Raw genomic sequence first — 20,926 nt, forward strand, 5'->3', positions numbered from 1 at the left:
GTTTGAAATACTACATTGTTTTTCTAGGCAATGAGAGAGTGTGAAGGAGTTTCTTGGATGTGGTGCATCTTCCAAAAAAAGGAAAGTCTATAGAAGCAGCAGGTAAAAAGCGGTTAACTCATGTGATTAACTAAAAAAAAATGAATATGATTTAAAAAATTAATCGCAATTAATCGCAGTTTTAATTGCATTGCTAAACAATAGAATACTAATTGAAATTTATTAAATATGTTGGATGTTTTTCTATATTTTCGTATATATTGTATTGAATGTTATAACTGAAATCAAAGTGTATATTTTTATTACAAATATTTGCACTGTAAAAATGATAAACAAAAGAAATAGTATTTTTCAATTCATCTCATACAATACTGTAGTGCAATCTCTTTGTTGTGAAAGTGCAACTTACCAATGTAGATTTTTTTTTTTGGTTACAAAACTGCACTCAAAAGCAAAACAATGTAAAATTTTAGAGCCTACAAGTCCACTCAGTCCTTGTATGTGTATGGTGAAATCAAAGTTTACAGTCTGCTAGATAGAAAGCTAATCCTTCCAAGCCTAAACAACAGCTTCAGCTATTCTATAGTTCATTATGAATCCACAATGTCCCAGGAACACGTAGGGTCAGAGGGCATGGCAAACTGTCACCACATAGGATTGTACCTTCATCAGTAGGTCATACAGCTAGTGGTAGACCTGGAAGCCCACATCTCAGGCTGGCTACTGGGATGACCAACAACTTTTATGATCAATGGAGGAGCACGAGATAAGTCAAATGGTATTGTGTGGAACTGAGAAGTGATTCCCAATTGTGAAGTGTGGGAAATGTTGGTGGCATGGAATTCCTGGCACATGAAGATAAGCCTTCTTGAGATTTGTGAGGCATAAGACAGCTTGAGTGACAGAGAGTAGGAGGAGAGTCTGTTTCTTGGTTCAGCGTCTCCATTCTGAAGTACGTTTTGCATACTGAGAGATGGAGGATGGAATGGATAAAACCTTATGTTCTTTTCATCACCGTGAAGAATCAAGAACAGAAATCAGTGTCTGTCTTTTGAGGACATTGGGAATATTGCTTCAAGAGAAAGAAGACTTTGCTACAGTCTAGAAAACTTCATTTTTTTAAACAGACAAAGAGACAGCAGGGAATAGCTCTTGAAATTCCTTCTTTAAAAATCTTGAGAGCAGGCTCATTCACAGTGGTACTGACTCAGACAGACAAAAATTCTTGAACCTACCTGTAAGGGGAAATAGTACAGCTGAGCTACAAGAGCTCCACTATCTTGCAAAAAAAATAAATAAATAAAATAAAAAATCCTTCATTGGGAGTGTCTCTACGGTTACTTTTGGTGAAGACTTTCCTGGCTCAGGTGGATCAAAAGGATTGGGCAAGACTGGAAATTCTATTCAGATTTTAGGAGTCCTTTAGGGCCTTTGCTAGGGACTTGCCAAAAAAGTTTCAGTCCAAAGGGTTCCAGAACTAAGTTCTCTGGAAGTAAATATCTGTTTTGTGGTGGGGGTTGGCAAATGAGAGACTGGATTGCTGGTTTGGCTATCTTGAAAACGGAATTAATTAATGCAGCCAAGAGCTCCACATCTTCATTAGCAAATAGGTAACTCAAATCATCTCATTTGGAGCACTTAAGTGTGAGAAGAAGCTAGAGTACTAGGGCAAATACCTGCTAAATCTAGGATAACTCTTTTATGAAAAGAGCAGTTTGCTTTTTAGAGGCTGGCATTTATGGGCCTTAGTTTGACCATCTGAAAAAGGTGATCCTAAAACGGTGCTTAGAGCAAGAAGGAGAGAAGGAACCTATTCAAGGAAGTAGGGAGGTATCTGAGACCAAGGACCTCTGAATAATTTGAATTTGTGGGAAGGCAAGAGAGGACAGAAGGAGGCAGGTTGAAGGTCTCTGAGTGAAGGCAACATCCGAAGACACATAAGTGAATGTAGGGACACGCACATCAGGCTAAACAAAGCACATAGGATCAGTTTTAACCGTAGCAACAGGAGCCAACCATCATGCCAGTTTCGGGGGCCTGCCCACGTCTTCTCCAACTGTCAACCTGAGTTTCCTGTTTGCCATGGTACTGGAACAGGAGGAGCAGAGAATATGGCCAACAGACAAGTATCTGCTGAAGAGAAGACTCCCAAGTGATGATATAGAAGATGAGTTGAAATTACATGAGGAAAATGTGAAACCAAACACAGGAATCAAAGTTATAAAGAGGACTGAGATCAATTGTTCTCCACATGCACTGAAGATAGGACAAGAAGTAATGGGCTTAATCTGCAGCAAGAGAGATTTAGGATAGCTACTAGGAAAAAACCTTTCTATCTATAAGTAAGCTTTGGAAGAAGCTTTCAAGGAAGGTTGTGGAATCCCATCATTGAAGGTTTTTAAGAACAGGTTGGATGAACACCCTTCAGGAACGGTCTAGGTTTACTTGGTCCTGCCTCAGTGCCGTGACCTGGACTTGATGACCTCGAGGTCCTTTCCAGACCTACATTTCTATGATTCTATGAGTCCCTTAATGTTGTAAACAGGACCCTACTCAACCAGTGAATCAACTGGGAATCTACTGTTACACTAGGGAAATCCAAAGCCTTTCTTCAAGTGTTTCCCCAAAGCCCCACCCCTTGCCAGTCAGATCAAACTGGAGCGAAAGGGAAAAGTTGGCTAATAGTCCTGAGGAAAAACGGCCCTCAGAGAGAGAGCCTAAGGAAATCTCTGCCACTGAGCTTGGAGAGTCTTGGGAGCATCTTCATTTTACACTTCATCCCACAAAACTATAAAGTGCCAACAGGAAAAAGGAGAAAAGAAACTTTTTTCCTGCTTCTAAGATTTGGAAAATGCAAAAGAAAAGATACAAAGCAATTCCAAGCTTGACAGAGCAATAGATTCCCATAGTACAGAAACAAATGGTTAATGAAAAACAAGAGAGTTTTAAAAAAATCTCTGTAGTTTGAGCTTTAAAGAGGAGCTAGAAATATTTATATCTGAGCAACCTAAAGCACGAGTCTTTCATTCTCCTGCTTTGCAGATGAGTCACGGAGGAGCTCAGGAAGGATTTTCCTTCTTCCCTTAAGTATACTCAGTTAGCTAGTGCATCATGGGATGTGGGAGAGTGATTCACTTTCTCTAAAACCATTGGGAGGCAGAAGTAATGGTCTGATCTGCAATGGTAAATTTCATAGTCTTATACACTTTCCTATAATACTCAGCATTGAAGCTCTTTAACAACTCCATGCATGCCAGTATGTTGGAGGCAGCAATGAAAGGAGTCATTTTCAAAGGCATAATGGGCTGTTAGGCACCCAAATCACATTGAAAGTCAATGGGAGTTGGAGGCCTAACTGTTCATAGTGCCTATGAAAATCTCCTCCAAAAGCTCTTTAAAAAGTTGCAGTTAGGAAAGCAATAAATTACTGTTTTATAGTCCACGTTAAAACAAAATCTCCTCAACATTTCTTTCATAATGAAAGATGCACTTTTAGCCAACTAGATTTCATATACAAAAATACATTACCCTTCGTGTGTTTTCAAGAACTTTTTGATCTGGCTTTCCATAATTTGGTGGATTGGCATATGGGTCGTAGCCAAGTTTTGCTAACATCGGCGCTATCACTGGCATGTCTTGTAGAACATCTGAAGGTATTTTTCCAACCCATTTGGACAAAGCTTCCACATTGACTGGTTTGATTACTTGATCTGTAGATCTTTCAACTCTGCAAAAAGAAAAAGAAGTAGCTACTATTTTTCACCCAACCACTGTTTACTGTGTAATTGGCATTGAGATCTTTAGGTCTCTTTATAATTGCATGTTTACATAAAGCTGTTAAGAGATAAGGCATTGGTCCATGCATACACAGGGACAGCAAGAAAACAGGGAAAATCAGGGTTTGTTGTTTATCATTTCTCCTGGACCATAAGTAGGACTCAGAAGGATTTTTTAAAAATCCCATGTTACCCACTCTTTTCTATGGTCACTTCTTCCTTGGATAATATCATGTACAACTCAGCTTTTTATTATGGGTTTAGGAAAATTGACACACTATGTGCTAATAAAATGTTGACTCCCAGCTATTTAATATATGGTCCACAGCACAGACTGAATAGTTCTAGGCTCTACCATGAAGTAAACTACTTTGATTCATTTTTCCAAACTTTCTTCCTAATTAGAAAAGTACACAGCTCCTTAGATGTTAGTATTCATCTTTTTTCTGTGAAAACAGGTTAAAATCAAAACCTTTCCACAAAAAGTCCCTCGGGGGATATTTAACTCCTGTACCATAAGTAATACCACGTGGTATGTCATCATACAACTGCAATTCCAACTGAATAGCTAAACATGTAGGGGAACTATTGCTAAATACATAGCTGTCATGTCTGCCTACAGTCAATGCACTACCTGTACCTAACTTACTGATGTAAAGCATTTTAAGCACAAAAGGCTCTACCTAGGCTCTAATACCTAGCTCTTGTTACAGAAGTTTTCTTCAGTAGATCTCAAAGCACTTTACAAAGACAGTAATTATCATCCTCCCCACTTTACAGGTAGGGAAACTGAGGCACAAAGAGGCAAAGGGATTTGCCCACGATCATCGCATAGGCTATAAAACCAAGTTCTAGTCTACATTTAAAAACCAAAACACAAGAACAGTAGCCAAACTCTTGCTTTATTAAAAAGACTCCTCCCTACTAGAACAAACAGGAAACAATGCAAGTTAATGAAGCATGGAGATTCCAGGTAAGACTCAGCAATTGGTAACTGACTCAGAATTAAGACAGCAGATATCTCTTGAGAAAAATAAAGGGAAATTTGATCGAATAGTCCCTGTAGCTTCAGGATAGGGGGCCAAAGTGCCATAACTTCATTGACTTGAGTCACTTTACAACAATAATGAGCGTATCTAATTAACCTGATAATTGTGAGAAGAGACTGAACAGTTTTTGCCTCATAGGTAATGATTATAATTACTGATTCATAAGCAGCTAGTTGACTTTGAGGATGTCTGGTTTGGAGAAGTATGCTATTAAAATTTCCAATTTTCTGGAGTCCAAGGTCAAAGTTTTCAAAAGCACATGCCTAAAAACGAGACCACTAAATTCACACTCAAGCAACCAAATAAGTAGTTTCATTTTCAGTGATGCTGAACACCAAGCACTCCCACAGATTACAGTGAAAACTAATGAATGTCTATTTATTTAAGTGGAAGCTGTGAGAATCCCTTCTAGTTTTGAAGTAAGTCATCACAAAGGGATACCAGTGAGAAACAGGTTGGTTTTGGTCCTTCTCTACCGTGCTGCAGTTTTAAATGGAGTGTACATGAGTTTCCCACTTAGGCCTGGACTACAGTACGCAGTTATTTCAGAATTAGCCGAGTTACCTCGAAATAAAACTGGTTCCGTCCACACGACCAAACCAGTTTTTTCGATTTAAAGGGCTCTTTACTCCGATTTCTGTACTCCATCTCAGCAAGTGGAGTAGTGCTAAAATCGAGATCACAGTTCCAGGTTACAGGTACTGTGGATGCAATTCGACGATATTGGCCTCCGGGAGCTATCCCAGAATGCTCCCTTGTGACCACTCTGGACAACACTCTGAACTCCGATGCACTAGCCAGGTAGGCAGTGAAAGCCCTGGGAACTTTTGAATTTCCTGTTTGGTCACCATCAGCACAAGTGACCATCAGCATAGTACACCATCACAGGTAACCATGCAGAGTCCACCATCACAGGCGCCCACGCAGTCCCGGATTCGCAGACAAGCTCCAGCATGGTCCGAATGGGAGGTACTGGATCTCATTGCATGTTGGGGAGACAAATCTGTTATGGCAGAACTACGTTCCAAAAAAAGGAACACAAATACGTATCTTAAAGTCTCCAGGGCCATGACGGAAAGAGGCTACTCCAGGGACACAGAACAGTGTCGTACAAAAATCAAGGAGCTCAGGCAAGCATACCAAAAAGCCAGGGAGGCAAACGGGTGCTCTGGGTCACAGCCCCATACATGCCGCTTCTACCGTGAGCTGCATGCAATTATGGGGGGGTGAAGACACCACTACCCCACCATTGTCCGTTGACACCTGCAAGGGGGGAGTAGCACGGAGCGAGGAGGATGAGTTTTTGGAGGAGGAGGAGGAGAAGGAGGACAGTGCATAGGCGGCAAGTGGGGAATTTGTTTTCCCCCCTAGCCAGGAACTATTCTTAACACTGGAGCCAACAGACTCCCCCTACTCCCAAAGTATGCTCCCGGGCCATGACCCTGGAGAAGGCACTTCTGGTGAGCGAGAGCTTGATCGGAGCCACGCGGTGGGGGGTGGAGGAAAACCCAGCCGCGCTGGGCTGTTTGCGTTTAGTTTAAAGGGCTCATCCCTGCTCAGAGGCTCATCAGAGCCCCGCAGTGTGTGGGGGGGGGGGGGCGGGGCGGGGCGGGGCGGGTTGTGTGAAGCGATCATCCCAGAGAGCCCGCAGGCTGCCTGCAAGCTGAATTCTGTTGCCTGGTTGCATGTGATGGCTTACTCACACCAAAGTGGCAGGCACTTCAGTATAGGAGGCAAAATGAGACCTTGTACAGAAAGAATATGTGCTGTGTACTATGAATTGCCTGTTTCACTGAGAAACAGTGTCCCCTTTGTTCTCTAAAATGTATCTTTTAAAATACTACCCTCCCTTTTTCTCCTCCTGCAGCAGGTGCAAATGTTTCAATGCGGCCCCTATCTACTCGGTCCCAGAAGCGGGTCCAGATTAGAAGGCAGAAAAAATGAACTCGGGATGACATGTTTGCCGAGCTCATGCGGTCCTCCCGCATTGATAGGGCCCAGCTGAATGCATGGAGGCAAACAATTGCGGAGTCGCGTAAAGCATTACATGAATACGAAGAGAGGAGGGACGCACACGATGAGAGCAGGCAGGATGCTATGGTCAAGCTCATCGGGGAGCAAACTGACATGCTCCGCTGTATGGTGGATCTAATGCGGGAAAGGCAGCAAGACCACAGACTGCTGCTGCAGCCCCTAAATAACCGCCCTCCCTCCTCCCCAAGTTCCATAGCCTCCTCACCCAGATGCCCAAAAACACGACGGGGGAGGCTACGGGAACCCACACAGTCAACCCCAGAGGATTGCACAAGCAGCAGAAAGCTGGCATATCCTAAATTTTGATTTGGTTTCTGGACTTGTCCTTCCCCACTCTTCCACCGCCCTAACCCAACCCCCACCCCCATCTAGCTTCTGATTTCTCTCAATGTTTTGTGCAACAAATAATAAAGAACGGTTTTTAAACAATTGTGACTTTATTTCCTTTCATATTATATATATATGGGGTGGGTAACTTTAAGAGAAACAAACAACTCTCACACCGTACCCTGGCCAGTCATGAAACTGGCTTTCAAATCTTTTCTGATGTGCAGCGCGCCCTGCTGCACTCTTCTAATCGCCCTAGTGTCTGGCTGTGCGAAACTGGCCGCCAGGCAAGTTGCCTCAACCTCCCACCCCGCCACAGACATCTCCCCCTTATTCTCACAGATATTGTGGAGCACACAACAAGCAGTAATTACAATTGGAATATTGGTTGTGCTGAGATCTAACCGAGTCAGTAAACTGCGCCAGCGCACTTTCAAACGTCCAAACTCACATTCTACCAGCATTCTGCACGTGCTCAGCCTATAGTTGAACTGCTCCTTACTACTGTCCAGGGTGCCTGTGTACGGCTTCATAAGCCATGGCATTAAGGGGTAGGCTGGGTCCCCGAGGATAACTATAGGCATTTCAACATCCCCAACAGTAATTTTCTGGTCTGGGAAGTAAGTCCCTTCCTGCAGCTGTTCAAACAGACCAGAGTTCCTGAAAATGCGAGCGGCATGCACCTTTCCCGGCCATCCCACATTCATGTCAGTGAAACGTCCCTTGTGATCCACCAGTGCTTGCAGCACCATGGAAAAGTACCCCTTGCGGTTTATGTACTGGCCGCCCCAGTGTTCCGGGGCCAAGATAGGGATATGCGTTCCATCTATCGCCCCACCACAGTTAGGGAACCCCAGCGCATTAAAGCCATCCACAATGGTCTGCACATTCCCGAAGTCACTACCCTTGATAGCAGCTGGTCAATGATTGTGTTGGCTACTTGCAGCACAGCAGCCCCCACAGTAGATTTTCCCACTCCAAACTGATTCCCAACTGACCAGTAGCTGTCGGGCATTGCAAGCTTCCACAGGGCTACGGCCACTCGCTTCTCAACTGTGAGGGCTGCTCTCATTTTGGTGTCTTTGCGCTTCAGGGCAGGGGACAGCAAGTCACAAAGTTCCATGAAAGTGGCCCTACACATACGAAAGTTTCTCAGCCACTTGGAATCACCCCTTACCTGCAACACTACACGGTCCCACCAGTCTGTGCTTGTTTCCCGGGCCCAGAATCGGCGTTCCACAGCATGAACCTGGCCCAACAGCACCACCATCTCCCAATCGCCACATGTTGTGCTTCTAGGAACGTTTGTGTTCATGTCCTCGTCGGTATAGTAATCATGCTGTTGTCGCTTCCTCGCCCAGTTTTGCAGGTACTGCACATACTGCTGGATAATGCGCAAGGTATTTACAATGGTCAAAACTGTAGCGGAGATCTGATCGGGCTCCATGGCTATGGCGCCTACACGGGTAATCCTGGAAAAAGGGCGCAAAATGTAGGAGGAGATCAGAGTGGCAACGGAAGCTGTGCTGTTCGGTTCATGGTAGCAGAACAACGGCAGAAAATGGTTGTCTTCTGTGGCTTTCACGGAGGTGGGAGCCCAGGACAGACAACATGGAGAAGCTCGGAAGCATGGCAATAGCGGGAGAGCAGAGTTGGCGGCAGAAGCTGTGCTGCTCGGTTCACGATTGCCAAGCACAGTTGAGTTGGAGAGGTGGATTCATGGAGAGCAGCGGCGCACCGTCTGCTGAAAGCAGTATGGCGTCTGCATGCCAAAAAGGCGCGAAACGATTGTCTGCCGTAGCTTTATGACGACACACACCCAGAAACACCTGCGAGAATGTTTTTGCCCCATCATGCACTGGGAGCTTAACCCAGAATTCCAATGGGCAGCGGGGACTGCGGGAACTGTGGGATAGCTACCCACAGTGCCCCGCTCCGACATTCGACGCTAGCCTTGGTACTGTGGACGCAATCTGCCGAATTCACGTGCTTTAGTGGGGACACAGAAGACGGAATGTATAAAATAGCTTCCGAAAATTCGAATAGAATAATTTTGAAATAATTTTGTACTGTAGACATATCCTTAGAGAATCATTAGAATTGGATTTTAGGAGGACTGAGATGGCAAAGCGAATATAGCACAAAGCGTCATGACATCAAAAGAAGTCTGCAGAGATGGGACAGTACCCAAAAGATGAGCACAACCACTGAAGTCAACTCTTACCAGCGTTACACTTTTGAAGATTCTCAGACATTCAAAGACTCACAGAGCGAAAAAAACACAACAGATCAAAACTGAAATGCCCCTCTCAAAATTAGCAAAGATTGCACTTGTGTTTGCACTCTGATTCTACACAACAAGAAGTGTTGCAATAAGATCTATGTAAATCGGATTGGCTAATAATTGTTTGTACAGAACCATGATGGAACCCCAATCAGAGATCAGGCCCCAGAGGGCTATTGTAATATAAGTAACATACAGGGCACTTACTGAATGCCCTGCACATGACAAACAGCACTTCAAACTTTAAAGAAAAAAATCCACGTCCTGCCCCTTGCCTTTTTCATCGCTTACCACAACAACATCAGCACAGGACATTTCCTGGCAGTTAACAACTGCCTTGGGTTAATGCTAGAAGCACATTAGCTCCTCCCAGGCAATCATTAATTCCCAGAAAATACTGTACCAAATTTGTTTTTGCTTAAGTAAATCACGTCTCCACAGAAAAATATTTAACACAGGAAAAAAAGGACAAGACCAGGAAAAGAACCTTAGTCTAGAGCATCTGAGCAGGAAGTCATGAAAATGAGGGAGGGAGATGAGAAACACACACACACAATAGCAGTTCCAGGTGCTACTTGAAAAGTGCAGTAATAGTTGAGATAGTGAAACAGCTGACAGCATGTAATGCAGAGCTAACCACAAGCACTTCTGTCTCTGCTTGGCAGCAGCAAAGAAAAAAAATTGATCTGCAAAAAAAGAATATTCCAGTACTATTTCTGCCTACTCAGCTATTTTCACAATAACCTAAAAAATATTTGTTTAAAAAAACCATTGCCAAATCCTCATTGAAAAAGGAATGGCATTTCTTTGCATTTGTGGTCACCACAGCTGCTTTCAGTTAGGTGGCAAATGCCAGGGATATATTAACAATACTCCTTATGGCTAGACTGCTACATACTACAATACATTCCTTCAACAGCCATGCTGGCTATTACACTTCAAACCGCAGAATGTTTTGTGCTACTACAAATCCTGCAATATACATCTTTAAAGGCCTTACTTAGACAGAAGCCAAACTGAAATAAAATTGCTATTCCTGTTCTCTTAATAATAATGAGGCTCCAGCAGCATCAGCATAAGAAACTGAAGAATGAAGATGAAGATTATTAAGCAAATGCAGACGAAGACACCCATAATCACTGCCCATTCAAGGCGGCAGTGGAACCAAAACAAAAAGTCAGAATATTCATCAGATGCGTCTCGTATCCCGAGTTACCACTAGTAGAGCGGAGCATGCAGGATGGAACTCAGCCAAAAACTAGGAAAGGAAAAGAACGTGAAGGCAGAACGTCCTTGCCTCAGGATTCTGCAAACCACTTATCTGAAAGTGACCAATATATCTGTGTGAGAGAAACAGCCTTCATGAGAATACAGGCTCTATATAAAACTGAAAATCTTAAATGAGTTTCATCTTCAGACGTTTTAAAGTAAGCTCCCTCTATCATGGTGAAAGTTTCAGGAGATAACCTATGTCACTCGTAGCCTAGTTCTATAAACAGGAAGATTACTGTAAATTTGTCGTAAGTTCCAATTTATTTCCTATTTTTTTGCTGGGTGAATAATTGCTAATTGAACTTTCTGTAAAGTAGTGATGTGTCATCATCAGATTTTTCACCCAAAATGCACCCTCTTCCTCAAAGAGGTTTTATGTCCAAATTCTGATTTTTGAGGGGATGAGACACAGAATGGAGATATCATGGACTTTCAGTCTCTGTGGTATGTAAAACCCCAAATACTTTCTTTAAATGGGACTTTTCTGGAATTGACAACTAGCTAAAAAGGACTTAATTCTAACCTGATTGGACATGGTTACATGGCTCCTTGGTAGGCCTTGCACTTGACTTTTCCAAAGATCTTGGAGGAGATGCTACAAGGCTCAGTAAGCAAAGTTCACAAGCTATACAAATCAAGGATATGGGCAAGAAGGTTTGCCTTTCAGGTTGAAAAACCCCCTAAGGGAAGACTGAAGCTCCAGAACTCCAAGACTGATCACCTGAGAAAGAGGAAGTCACAACATCAATGAGGAGGCTACATCAGCTTCTGAGCAGTCTCTCCGTGCACCCGAAGAAAGCCTGCTCTAGCAGGAAGAGCCCCACTGGCGCACACTCCCGCACGATGTAGACAATGCCATAGTCTCCTTCAATACAGAACTCTTACTTATCCTTCAGTAACTGGTTCTTTAAGATGATGTGGGTGTACACTGCACTGCAGATATCCATGTGCCTCATTCATGTGCAACTGGAGTCTTGAATAATGGCATCGAGGGTGCATGAGTGCTCTGTACCTCCTCGTTCTCCTTTCTGCAGATTAGGAACCTCCCTCCCAATTCAAAGCTCATGTTAGTCCCATATTTCTGCTGATAAAAGGAAGCTTTTTGGATCCCACAATTAAGCAGCAATGTTAGCGAAGTAACAAAATGAAATGGAAACCTAAAATCCAAAGGTCACAACAGTAAACATAATTTGCTGATATACAGGCAGCGATGCACTGATTTACTCCAACTCAATCAGAAGGTTTAGGATAAGGAGATAGAGTCTGCAAGATTTTGCAATTCAGTTATAATTCCAGAATTATTATCTAATACTAATAATTTGGTTTTGAGCCAGTTCTTAAGTGGAACAAAAGTTGATTGCTGACAATTTACAACCCACCATGCACTCAATTTTGGTGCAGTAGTACATACTGTCAAATATCCTGACAAGCGAAAAAGTTTTAACAGTACTTAACACAATGTTGTAATACAAAAGTAAATCAAACCATGACATACTTACTAACTTTGACTTATGAGGGAAACAACTGTTAAAGAGCCTATATGAACGCCTTTGTAATAATCAAGACCACGTTACCAGTTCCATCTGTGTTCTTCTGGCCAAGAAAATATACCAGTAAAAGACCAATCAATGCACAAAGATATTGACGTTTGATCGGTTTGTTCACTACTAACATAAGCCATTGGTCATTTTTTAAGGAACAGATGGTTAGTCATTACTGGATGTGATGCTTTATGAATAAGATAATGGGGCTGTTAAATAATAGCTAGAAGATAAGACAAAGGAGAAAAGGCACAAACATATTTACTGACACAACAGAATCAATAAGGAAACTACTATATTCTAGAGCATTACCAGACAATAGTTTGAAATATATGGCAGAACTGAAGTAAGAATGGGGTTCCATTTGTGCATATGGCCTAATTCTGTGAAGGATCAGAAACTCCCTCCTTATACAGAATAGAAGGATAATCTCAGTTATGCCACCTACGTACCAACACCAGCACCATGGAAAAGTACCCCTTGCGGTTTATGTACTGGCCGCCCCAGTGTTCCGGGGCCAAGATAGGGATATGCGTTCCATCTATCACCCCACCGCAGTTAGGGAACCCCAGTGCATTAAAGCCATCCACAATGGTCTGCACATTTCCCAAAGTCACTACCCTTGATGATAGCTGCTACAGAGAACACTTGCCCTATATTTACATCACTGCATTGACTAAAAAAAGATAAAATGAGAGATAGTAGGTAATGTTAATATTGAATGAAATCGAACACTTGAGAAAGCTGTTATACTACAACAATTACACTGGAAGATATGCCAAGGGAAAGATCACAATTTATTGTACTCAGCATTTCAGTGTACAGGAAAAAAGCCCATAAAACTAAATACAATTGAAAATGGCCAATAGAACTGTATTGATTTGTTTTACTTTATTTAAGTGAACAGGACACAGATTAACTTATCAGTACTACTTATTATGTGTTTATTGTTTCAACTACCTTGAAATGGCACAACCAATGACATGAGTAAATGGGATCAAATATCACATCAGATAAGACTGATAATTTAGTTTTGGGGAAAAACATTGACCAATAAACTGTTTGGAGTTTGATATTGTAGACTGCTTGGTCAGGGATCCAGGGTTTTTAAATTGTATTTTATACATTAAAATAATTTAATATTTTATTTGGAACTGGTGATCTAGTAGAGAGGGAAGCTATCTGAAGAATTAGTGATTAGCTACAGGGAGCTGGGGAACTGGTCCCATCCTGCCATTGCCCGAAAGACTAGGTGGGGTTTATTACTTCAGGAGAAGTCACAGGTGGCAGTCTACTTTTGTGTTCTGGCAGCATTTTGACATCTGCACCCGCTCACTCTATTACAAATATGTACACAATTCACAATCCCTTGTGGAGAGGTCTGAGTCAGGAGAACACCCATGCAAATGTTTGGAAGTTACACATTAAATGTTTGCATTAACTACACCTCTGAGCAAATGCTCAATAAATGTTCGTACATAAGAACGGCCAAACTGGGTCAGACCAAAGGTCCATCTAGCCCAGTATGCTGTCTTCCGACAGCAGCCAATCCCAGGTGCCCCAGAGGGAATGAACAGAACAGGTAATCAAGTAATAAAGTATAAATACTTCATAAGAAACAGGGTTAAGAGACATAGTACTACTCCCAAAAACAAAACTAGCAATAAAAACCACACTGGAGCCCCCCCCCCCTTTTTTTTTAAATAAATCAGTGCAAGGGAGATAGAGAAGTCAGAATCCTTACATTAATAAGAAGTAATCAATCCCTGCACAGTACACTGAAGTGATATTGCACATAAAGCTGGTTTGGATCCTCCCACATTTTTAGGAGTGTCCAGTTTAAAAATTATTATTCCATCAGAAAATACAATGACTACCTTTAGAGTAAAATTAACACTGTGGAGATTAACACCCTTGAAGACACGAGTGTTCTAATGGTTTGTTAGTTTTTGTGACTCAGGCAAGTTACTGTTGACTCAAAGTCATTACAGTACATCAGAACAAACAGAGGTGGGCCTGAAAAATCCAATTGCTTCCCAAGGTTCCAACATAAGCAGGGACTCATTAGAAAGCTGTCTATTTTCTATTTCTAAATACTTATGAGGCACTTAGATACCAATCTCATCTTTTCCAATCCTTGTTTCTGAACCAACTGTATATTATGTGAGGAGGACTTCCCAGTTCATTATCTTCCATTTTATGGACCACTGGTCTCCATCAGCCACTTAATCCTGAAGGCATCTGCAAAGAGTACCTATGCAATCCACATGCCAGTGACTCAAACCATTAGTTCAATGGTAGTGTAAGTTTACCATTGCATTTTTTTATGGCCTGTTCCCCAAAACATCCCATTGCCACTTTCCATATCTAGCTTATTCCTCAGACCAATGGGGCTTTTGCAAACTTGTATACCCATCTTTCCAATCAACATGATAACCCTTTTTAATAAATAAAAGGGTTCATGTCAAAATATCTCTACTCTTATATTTTAAAAAATATTATCCAACCTTTTAGACCGTAAGCAATTTGGGCCACCGGCTGTCATTGATTATGTCTGTACAGCACTTAGCACAATAAAGACCACAAGCAAACTGGACCTCAGACACTACCACAATATAAAATGTTCATTAATGATGACAATCAAACGTATGGACAGTGGCACAGAAGAGTGAGTTTCTTTGCATTAAATCTTCCCTTGCCACAAAGGCAACCACTTCCACTGCAGCAGCATCAGTAGCCTGATATTTTACTGGGGATGCCAGAAATCAATATAAAGTCTTTAAAACCCACTCTGTACTAAATACTGGCTTACGGATCTAACAAGTAGGCATTAATAGCTGGTTTCCAATTTTTAATATAAAATCACTTTGCTTTAGGTTTTTGAAGGATTCATCAGTGTAAATGAGAGGATTTTGCCTGTTGGCTTACCCAACTGTTTAGGGTTAGCATTTATCCTCTCCACTGTTCAGTTAATCTTACTAGTTTATTTGAATCAACTGAAAAAAGTAGTGACCCTACTCACTATGAGAGGAGCTTCCTTCTTTCTTTCTTCTACTGCAAGAGTACCTGAGCACAGACAGGCAGTTACACACTGTGGCCAAGAAATTTAACTGGGCACATCCCACAGCTAGGACATCACTTTTTAATTAATATAAAAAGCAACCAGAGTCCCTCTGGCAGTCCAACAGAGATGACATAATACGGTAAAAGCTTTGCAAAATCAGGAAAGCAAAAAAGACATGATTCACATACTGAAAGAACTGTGTTTAGGAAGAGGAGGGGAGGGGGAAAGAAAAAAGACTTTTCTGTATTATGAATAATGAGTTTCCACTTCTCTCAAACTCCAGCTACACATATGGGTAGACACACCAAAAGAGCTGGTCGGTGAAGAGTAAGTTAGACATCATAGGAAAGACTAAATCGTTTAAGCTCCCTCAAGAATATCAAAACCCGGATACTTCACCCAGCTCTACTCAGGAAGTCAAATGCAAAGTGTGCATGAAAGACAACTAGTAAAAGATTGGTCTACAACAGGTTTCTTATATTCAAAATACTAACCCTCTCAGAAGGCTGTGCCAAAAGAAAAAGTATGCCAATTCTGGATCCTTCTTCACTGAAACAACAGTTCCTCAAATTTCCTGAAAGATTATATTCTTGGCAGATATATCTTCAGAACTCTTCTTGCATTGACAATATACTAACCAGTACCTGAACCAAAACTACTTACAAAATAATGCCATGCCAAATAAAGCAGGTCAGCTTTCCCTTTGTGTTTGTCTACATGAGAGGCTTTTAACCTCAAGTTAATTGATAGATTGCTAATTAATGTGAGGTATCCATTCTGTCTGTAGAGGCTAGTGCAGACACTCCACACACATTTGTGGAGTTTCCACATTAGATTGTGGTAGCAAACTCAAGCTGATTTAGAATCCATGAATCTGAGGTTAAAAAAACTCCTCTAATGTAGACAAACTCTTTGAGACACTCTACATTAGGACTCAGCTTCCTGAGGAATTACTAAACCATTTAAGATTGAACCCTAGATATAACTAATCTCTTAAAAAATGTATATACTGTCAATAAGATAGGCATTATCTTTAATCCGATGCAAAAATGGATTTCATACCTAAGTAATCATAGCTCATCATCAGCTTTTATCCAAATATTTAAAATTAAGAAAGTGAAATATAAACTGATACATAATCTTCCCAAACTGCAGATAGCCTTAACAAAAACTCTGAGATGTGAACTGCTTCAGTCATCCGAGGAGATGAATTCTGAAATCTAAATAATTTAGCTGTAATCCATTGCTAACTATTTCCTTGCTGATCATTTCAGCCTGTCCACATAATTCTTGACTGAGTTTGTAACCAGTTAATGCTTTCTTTGCTCTATACATGGTTTGTGTTCACATTAACTATGATAAATACTCTAGTAGCAAATGTGGCATCTTGTAGTGTGTTTTGCTACTGCCAGAGGCCTAGGCTGTCACAATAGCTTCTTGTGAACAGTTCAGCACATTTTATAGTGGAGATGGGACCCCCATAACTGTACCTAAGTAATCCAGTGTAGCCAGGCCTACTTACTGCACAGGGAGCTGGAAGGAAGATATTCCAGAGCGTAGTGACCTACATGCACTGGTTCCACTCTGTGTGCATTTTCCAGGTACCCTATATTCCTTGCTGAGGTATAGCATAACAGGGTAGCTGCCTACATTTTCCCAGAATGCATTAATACAAACATGGTTAGGCAATATGGCAGGTGCAAATATACAGTTAGCTACAGCTATGACACAATGATGCTGCTGTGCAAACTACTCTGTGTTTGTTTTAGCAAGTCAAGTCACCAACTGGTTAGAAAAAACATGATTGTACTTGTAGTGGTGATGGGACCTTTAGAAGAAACATCCAGCATGCTCATCTCACAATCCCAAACAACTTCCTACACCTTATTGGGGGGTCAAAAGCCCAAACTGCCCCTTACCCAGAGCAAAATCCTACAACTTTCCTTGATATCTTCTACAAGGTAAGTATGCATTTTCAATATAAAAATCTGCAGCACACAACACTTTGAGGACAATGAAAAAAATTGAATTTAACGTCAAAATTAAAAGACTAAAAAAGGACTATTGTACGGGTTATTTCATTTCCTACGTAATCCAGTAAAACCCTTCAATCCAAATGAAGCTGCTGCAAAATTTCATGTCAGCCACTCTGGTGACACAGAGCTTTGTTGCAGAATTTAGGTCCAACTTGCTGCAGCGTATTCTGGTCTTCATCTACAGGAATATTAAAACGGCCATAGTGAAAAGTGATTAAAGAAAATACACTACTGCTGAGACTTGTCAGCACTTGTATTTCTACAATAACCTGTAATTATACTTGGCATCAAAATGCAAGCCATGTCTAAACAGTGAAGTTTAGATCGATACAAGACACCAAGAAACACTTGTACTCACTTTGAAAGAGAGACACCACCTGCTTTCCCAATCATTTCCTCATGGTGTAGCACTGCTTGGTTCCATGGAATGTGGAGAAACTTTAATAGAGTTCTCATCCACCTTTCAGGATGTAATACAAGTTGTTCATAGTGTACCAGCATGCATCTTTCAAAACCAACCTCCATACACTGGTTATACATAGTCTCTATGGCACGATTCCACTTGGTCAAACAGTCCCTGTAGCTGTTAAGGTCAAACCCAGCTATGGTGACTTTTCTAGATATCATGGAATGCACCGATGCACGACCATCCCGTACCATTAGAAGAAATTTGGCATTGGGGAAAATTCTGGCAAGATAAGTTAAGGACTTCAGAGCAAAAGGATCTTTATTACACAAATAGGGAGCAGGTTCCCCATGTTTAACAATGATTTCCAATAAAAAGGCTTGCATGGCTGAGTCCAGAACTTCATCTGTCACCCCAGCTTCATCCAGTCTGATTTTCTCTTTACTTGATCTGGCCCACATCTGCTTAACTGCCAGAATTCGAGGGATTACCCTAGTCTCTTCTCCACAGCGGATATCTGGGTGAGCATCTAGCATTGCACGCATTAGTGTAGTGCCACTCCGAGGCACCCCTCCAATAAATATTAAAGGCATGTCTTTATTGTAAGCAAAGGTTTTATTTGCTTTTAAGTTAAAGACAGTTCTTATTGTGGTTCTCCCACTTTCCATCCTCACTGGCTGGCTGCGTTCTTCTATTCTGTGGTGACATTCCATAGCATGTTGCCCCAAATAAAACACTGTCACTGAGCTGATCACCAGACATGCCAATAACAAGTTTTGTTTGAGTTTTCCAACCATTTTGATACAATAGTCACTTTAAATAAACCAATCTTTTACTCCGGATTATCTTCAGATTTTCACGCCATGAAGATTATAGTCCAAGATGATCAAGATCTGGTGGGAATAAAAGAAAAAATTACAACCGCACTAAGAACTATTACAGATTAACATATATCTATCATGATGCCAGATATTTCAGTTGGAGATAAATTACAAGTTCCATGGTGTGATGTTAATACCACTGAACGTAGTACATATATACAAATTCTTGAAACAGAATATGTATTCCATGTTATACCATGTACTTCCATTATATTAGAGAGTCCCCATCATCTCCTCCAGTGGATATACTCCATGAAGACTGGTTCAATTCTTTTGTTTCTCTGTGATAGTGCCAAAGCTGGGTGTTGTCTACAGCCAGCCAGAAGACTGTATTATTACTGTTTAGTAAGACAAATAGTCAGCTCTATTATCAAGAAAATATTCATAATAAATTGAACCACTGGATATCTACTACTAAAAGGTATGGTCAAGCAAAGATGTTACTTATGTAAGTGTCTGCAAACTGAAAGGAAAAATATTCAAAATACGTATTTCATTATTATTCGCTGAAGTTTAACAGTGCGCTTAGTACTTCAAAAAAGGGGAAAAAAGAGGAACTGAGAGCTCCTTGAGGCAAGAACTGTCTAGATAAAAAACAAATAATAAATCAATAGATACAATTTCACATTTGGGGAAAGCAGGATATAATTTAAATCAAACCTGAACAGAAATGTAAGTTGGCTGTGTAGCCTGACCCAAAGTTGGGTAAATATAATTGTAACTTGAGGATTAACAGCTTCTTGTCCCAGTAAGATTATTGTAAAGTTATAAAATTTGGGAACCCCGACGTGCACAGGTGCACCACTCACACTATAGATATATGATTTATTAATAATTTAGCAAAGATTATACACACACAAACTCAACAAAGCAGATAGAGATAATACAGAAAGTACATTTGGACGTCCATACTTACACCCTTATCCTTCATACTTAACCATTATCTTTCTCATCACCGTCATCGTCCTCATCTTCCCCGGTGGCCATCATTCTGGCCCCTCCCAAGGTCTATATCTTTCCAACCTCCCTGCTGCCCCTGGATGTTACTTTTATAGTAGGTTACGCTGACGCTGCCATGACCAATGCATATACAATAGAGGTCCTTATTTGTATTTCCTCCCCTTAAGCTGTCCGTTTCCTATAGGTTAGTATATGTATGATGTTACCCTATTAGCGTACACGTCAATTTGCTGTCATGGCAGCTTTGTGGTCAGAGGTCCTGTCCAGAACTTTCTGGATGTTGGTGTCAGCTATGTCCTGTGCTGGGGTCACCTGTGTTCTGTTGGTGGCTGATGTCAGTATTCTGGACAAAATTCCCCCTCTGGCATGCCACTTTCAGTTCCCTGTAACTTATGAGTTACTTAAGTTTATCTATACCAAAGGTTATAGACCTCAAGCCTCACACTATCTACTAAAGCCGAATCTTACAGGATAAAAGCCTGTAGGTTCCTTGCATTACTACTAAATATAATAAAGCAGGATAAAGCAATAAATACAATACAGGTAAGCTGGCCCACTGGGCTCCAGTTGTTGGAAGCTGCTGAAAAATTTGGAATATTAGAATAATTTTGGCTTGATGGAAAAATGGCAGAAAATGTGGTCTCAGGAATGAGATATACAGGTACATGGTAAATGTCACGTCTCATTTCCAGATACATAAATACATTCTGCCTTCTATCATATCTGTGAAACCCCATTGTCTCCAGTGGATTTGCACAGATATAAATCAGAGGCAACATCTTTATTACTCATAAAGATGCAACTTTCAGATTCTATGTTGAGTTTAGAGGGCTGACAGGAAAGAATGTTCTTATACTTGCAAAGTTTTAAAGTTCAATATGGAGCCACTGATATAAGCATGGAATCCTATACAGCTTTTTAAAAATCTTCCTACATATCTCAATGCAGGAGACAGAGAGAGAAGAGTGCTGCATAGACAATATTTATGACCATATGAGATACAATATATGACTCACTCACTCAGACATCTTACCCAGTACAGATAGGAGTGAAGTCTTTCCACGTATCTCTGGAGTATTGCATACACGATTGGTGCAATACCACTGAAGTCAGTGGAGATACACCTGTACAACACTGTACAACTGAGTCCATTATATTCTTTAAGCCTAATAAGAGACTTGTTAAAATGCAACTACAGTTTGTATTTGGCTGGTGATTTTAGGGTACAGGGGCTGTTTCCTTGGAAACAGAAAAGATGAGGTTAAGCGGGTCTGAGGTACAGTAGAACCTCAGAGT

General features: G+C 41.1%; 1 protein-coding gene across 3 annotated transcripts in view; it reads right to left on the reverse strand.

Moving 5' to 3' along the window:
- The window catches only part of TPST1 (tyrosylprotein sulfotransferase 1), a 60,221-nt gene that overhangs the window by 25,641 nt on the left and 13,654 nt on the right, over window positions 1–20,926 (reverse strand). For all 3 annotated transcript variants that reach the window (XR_012642220.1, XR_012642221.1, XM_074974588.1), the window contains exons 2-3: window positions 17,742–18,682; window positions 3,529–3,727 (exon numbers count right to left, since the gene is read on the reverse strand). Coding sequence is in view for 1 of the 3 variants with exons in the window: in XM_074974588.1 (XP_074830689.1) it covers window positions 3,529–3,727; window positions 17,742–18,586 (1,044 nt within the window). In the remaining 2 variants the exon portion in view is untranslated. The remainder of the gene's footprint in view (window positions 1–3,528; window positions 3,728–17,741; window positions 18,683–20,926) is intronic.

Source organism: Natator depressus, chromosome 17, assembly GCF_965152275.1.
Source record: "Natator depressus isolate rNatDep1 chromosome 17, rNatDep2.hap1, whole genome shotgun sequence".
Lineage (NCBI taxonomy): Eukaryota > Metazoa > Chordata > Testudines > Cheloniidae > Natator > Natator depressus.